Source organism: Sesamum indicum, linkage group LG5 (assembly GCF_026168435.1).
Source record: "Sesamum indicum cultivar Baizhima isolate 11 linkage group LG5, ASM2616843v1, whole genome shotgun sequence".
Taxonomy (NCBI): Eukaryota; Viridiplantae; Streptophyta; class Magnoliopsida; order Lamiales; family Pedaliaceae; genus Sesamum; species Sesamum indicum.
Window position 1 is genome coordinate 14,538,640 of NC_142661.1, and position 5,131 is coordinate 14,543,770.

At 39.1% G+C, this 5,131-nt stretch overlaps 1 protein-coding gene across 1 annotated transcript; it reads right to left on the reverse strand.

The window, feature by feature from the left end:
• Positions 1–1,496: 1,496 nt before the first annotated feature.
• On the reverse strand, positions 1,497–4,582 carry LOC105162122 (EIN3-binding F-box protein 1). Its single transcript, XM_011080072.3, has 2 exons — positions 4,327–4,582; positions 1,497–3,627 (listed from the first exon to the last, which is right to left on the reverse strand). Exons 1-2 carry the CDS (start codon positions 4,349–4,351, stop codon positions 1,709–1,711), a joined length of 1,944 nt encoding a protein of 647 aa, XP_011078374.1. The 5' UTR covers positions 4,352–4,582; the 3' UTR covers positions 1,497–1,708.
• Between the last annotated feature and the right edge of the window lie 549 nt (positions 4,583–5,131).

The window sequence follows — 5,131 nt, forward strand, 5'->3', positions numbered from 1 at the left end:
TAATTATCCCTAAATTTCAATATTCACGAGGTTAATTTTATTATTATGTTATAATTATAATTGATGCGAATAAAATCATGTTTACAATTAAAAAAAGAAAATTTGCAAAACATGTTTGAAGTACATATTGAGTTCATTATGTATTTTTCAAATTTTTACGGGTTTTTAAAATTTAAAAGAGTGCGTTGCAACTTAAATGTTATGATTAAAGTAGTTGTCTTAATATTTGTCTACCAATTTCAATTGTCAAAAAAGATTAGTACAATGAATATCTTAATATTTAAAATATTGATTAATTTAAATAATAATTAAATAGTCAATATAAAATAGTATATAGTTTTAAGTCAAAAATATATACTCGTGCAACGTAAAAATGATTAACTAGCTCACATGAAAATCGAACCAATGCTTACATGCTTCCTATTCTAAATTGTGATTAAAGTTCGCACAAGACGATCCTAATAAACTCGATTCTTCGATTTTTAATAGCTAATGAAAGTTTAATTCAGTTGGCGAAATTGAGGCTCCGTAACTTTAGAGATCATGGATTCGAACCTCGCTATATGCATGGGATGTTGTTCTACTGCATAGTAGGTATTGTTGAGATTTCATTTATCTGATATTATTAATTAAGTATGATTCTTGTTTGACAAGAATAATTGTAACCGAGTTGTTTCAATTAATAATAATTCATTACTTCAAATAAAATACATCGAAAAAAAAAGTGGATCTTGTGCCTTATTCTCTTTTCATATTTTCTGCACGAATTCACTGCTGGATTACAGATAATGCCATCATTCTTTCACTATACGGTACCATCATCGTCATGGACCTGTTCAGACAATGCTTGATACGGAGTTCTGCAGTTATGGTTCATACTCGGAAACATATGATCAAGCTACTGAAAATAAGGGGCGTTCATCAAAATACCATCAATTCAAGATCAGAACTCAGCACTGACAAAGTTTCTTTTATTACAAAGGTAGAGGGGGGTAGTTTGCAGAGTACAATCAAGAGTCGGGAGAAGCTGCATAAACAGGACTGAGAAATCCTATCAAAAAACCGGGACCGGGCGACAAAAGACTGCCTGTCGTGACTATAACAACGAGGAAGCTGCCATGGCCAAGTCCCAAGTGACAGACTACCACACTCTTTAGTACAACTACTGCCAATAGACACACAAGTTTAAGGAACAGGCACATTTAAGGAAGTTTCAAGACCACTGCTACACAGACAGACATTGCCATTAGGATACAGACAGACATATAGGAAACATAGAAAAGAAACTTAGACGAAAGCTTTATTCAGAATTTGCGACACTAACAGTAACAGACCATGACACTGCAAGTGGCTTGAACTATGGAAGCACAGTTTGATTGGATTGGAGCACCAGAAGGGGAAACTCACGAGCCCAGTAACTGTATTTCTCCAAGAAACCAAAGGCGGTCAAAGAGGCAGCCTCCTGATTGAGAGACTAAAAAGGTTGCAACAGGCTTGTCAAATACAATGTAGCCTGCAAAAAAGTTCGCCTTAGTCTCCATGGAAAACAACCGGAGTCAAGTGAGCTATCCAAACACCCTGGTGCGTCGGGCAAAAAACTACTAAGAGTACGGCCGGCTATGGTTTATATGGACTATAGGAGCTAATAGCATTTGCATACTGCAGATCCGTTGCGCTACCTACTTTCGGAATATCCCACTTGATCGACTTAAGAAAGGATATCACATCTCCACAAGTTCTCGGTGAGCAACTCGATTGAGTTGCTGCTAATAGAGTTGCAGTGCTGGAGATTCAACCCGACGAGTGTCCTTCCTAGTTGCTCAAGAGCGGGTCTGCACTTGTTTGATATCATTGAGCAGCCTGAGAAGGAAAGAATCTGCAAATTGTGTTGTGATCCATGGGACAAAGCAACAACACCGGTGTCGGTGATGGAACACTTTGAAACATCAAGATCATTGAGCAATGGGCAGCTTTCCGCAAGTGCCGCCAAACTTGCATCAGTGATCTTTTGGCAACCGTCGAGATTTAATAGTTCAAGTGTTTCGCCGTGCAACCTTGCCAGAGCCAGTACCACTTCATCAGTCAAATTTGAGCAGTCACTAAGATTAACCTTAGCAAGTCCTGTCTCACAGGATTCCAGAAGTGGGAGAAGGCCAGCATCTGTGATTCCACAAAGCCCACTGAGATCTAAGTGATGGAGCTGGGGACACAGCTTCCCAACCATAGCCAAGCTAGTACTACCAAATCCAGGACAGCTTCGAATGGACAAGCAGCGAAGGGACTCACAAGGAGAAAGCATAGGAAATTCTGTAGACAGATCTTTAATTCCCATGCATTTAACCAAGGAAACAGACTTCAATTTAGAAATACAGCTGGAAAGAGCAGTTAAAATCCCTAGTTGGGTGATCCTGTTGACCTCCTCCAACTGCAAGCTCTCAAGAGAGCCAGCGGCTTTGGCAAAAGCTACAAGCCCGTTGTCAGATACAAAGCAGCATTTGCGAAGGCACATGTGTTTAAGGTTAGGACAGCCCCTTCCCACCGCTTCAAGGCTCAAATCAGTTACTCCCTTACAAGAAGTGATAGTCAAAGACGACAGAGTTTGCAGACCTTTTGCATTTCCCATCACCCAAAAGCCCTTTTGGCTCACATTTTGAAGCCCACAGAGGACAAGATTAGTAATGGACATCCCGTAGTGTCCTATCACAGCAACCGAGTAATCGGTGATGTTCAGAGCTTGAAGTTTCAACTTAGTCAGGACAGTGGAAGCTGATGACAAGAGACTAGCAATACCCTGATCTCCAACAAGTGCGCAATCTTTGATGGTAATTGATTGTAGCTTGGGACAGAATTTTGCAATTGCTTGTAGACTCTCATTGCCAATATTTGGACACGATTCAATTGTTAACGAGGTCAAATTTGGGCAGCTCTCTGCAATTGCCGCTAAACCACTGTTTGAGATCGAAGGACATTGGCAAAGGTCCAGCTTCTCCAGAGAATGGCATTCTCTTGCTATTTCAAAGATACCTTCATCACCAATAGACGGCACATTCCACAATGAAAGAACCCTGAGGGAAGGGCAACCACGAGCAATTGCCGACAAACCAAAGTTAGAAATGCCCCTCAGAGCGTTGCTTCCTCGGATTGAAAGTTTTCCAAGTCCTCCACGGCTGGATGTACCAACTGCAATAGCTGCAAGCCTCACATCTGTTGCTTTTTTGCCTTCCACACATCTCGTGAGGTATCCATCACACTCAATATCCTCTGTATTATTCACAGCTTTTTCTATGCTGATCGTCTTCGGTTGCCCCTGAGGGATCTTGCTCCGGTTAAACTCTGAACTGCGGACACTACTCAAGACTGTCAGCCAGCGCTTGGAAACACAAGCAGAGGCACTCCTCTCTCGACCACCGGGCAAGCGTCTGAAGATCTCAAATAGGCATTCATCCGGGAGTACGTCAATGGATGGTCTTTTATCCTCGAATAAATTCCTACTGACAATATAAGGGCCACTAATGCGAGAGCGCTTTCTGGGGGGGCAGTAGATCTCCACGTGGGAGCTAATCGAGAATACGACGCCCGAATCTCCGGAACATAACGAACCACCCTCTGAATAGAAATCATCATCACCTGATTCGCCAAGAAATAAAGTCGCTAAGATCAAATGTGGAAAGAAATCATAACAACTCAACCAATTCTAATCAAAATTAAATTTCTTTATGCTCCAAGAAGGCATGTAAACCATATTCATCAAAGGAGATACTCATTTTCTATTAGTCTTAATTCGCACAAGCTAAAATTAAGCCTTATCCTAGGGTTATTGCTACAAAAAATTAACTATGTTTCACAAACAAAGATAAAGTTAGCTACAAATGAAGTATTCATCACATAATTGAGACAAAACTAATGCGTTCATCTAATGATCCAGACAAGCAGTTCCAAGTACTGAAGGCAAATCCATATAGTTTAACTCAATTTGCATATTTATGGCTGCATAATCTAATCAGCTAAGGAATTATAGTCACTCTAAACATAATCCACAGCTAACCTAGCAGGAAAGAATCTCATAAATGAAGAATTCACAAGAAATGAATGGGTTCCCATTCACTAACCAAAACGAGATCTTATTCACAAGAAATAGTATGTGTTCATCATCTCAATAAGGCATCAAATCACAAACTAATAAAGTATAGCTCACATATGAACAGTAACAAATCAAGAAACCTAAAAACTCCACTCTTCAAACCATACAACAATCAAGAAACCAAAACAGATAAAATCCCAAAGAGGAATAAAAAACCCACCACAAATACGGCATCAGAAACTCACCTCTGATATTAACAAGAGCAGGCATGGCTGTTTCTCACAAGAAAACCCCCTAAAGAGAGCAAAAAGAATGAAGCTTTTCAACAAAATCAACACAGCCCAGATCAAGAATTCAGCCAATATTTGCATTTACATGAACAAGATCAACCAAAAAGATTTTCTTGAACCACAAACCCCAACACTGAGGGGAAAAAAGGAGAGAGAAAAAGAAAGAAGGGGTGAAGAAAATGTAGCTGTTTTCTCTTTGCTTTTCCACAACAGTTATACAATGTATTCAGCAATATATATATATATATATATATATCTATACATATATGGGCCCCTCAAAATGCAACATGCATGAATTTATATATTTTATGTATGTAAACCATACAGTACCAACCTTTGGTGAGGTGTCAAAAGTCTTTGGATACATGATGAGGGCCGAACCGAACCAACCTCCATTTCCCAATTCTTACATCGTTCAATGAATCATGCCCTGAAACCGGCTTAGTCGGTTGCAGCTCTTTATCATGCCACTTGTGCTCAAATTCTCACTCATTGTATTTGAAACCAGTAGCCGTGTCCTTTTACCCGGCAAACATTGAATCCGGTTCATTCTGCGCTAGCGGTATTTAGTATTATTTTGGTATTTGAGCCAAGAACTTTCTGGCCTTGTTGAATTTTGAGAAAAATTTCAAAATTGAGGGACTTCAATTTTTATTTTTTTGTATAATTGTGAAAAGTCATGTTTTCATTTTTAAATGAATGGGTAATTTTAATTTTAAGCAAAGTATTGCATAAAATGATAATTATTAATTTTCAATTA

What these genes read in the sequence shown, in the direction of transcription:
- LOC105162122 (XM_011080072.3), bottom strand. Translation starts at nt 4,351, where the DNA reads ATGCCTGCTCTTGTTAATATCAGAG. An exon ending in TGCTCTTGTTAATATCAGAG is followed by an intron (nt 3,628 to 4,326) that starts GTGAGTTTCTGA and finishes TTGGCGAATCAG; the next exon opens with GTGATGATGATTTCTATTCA.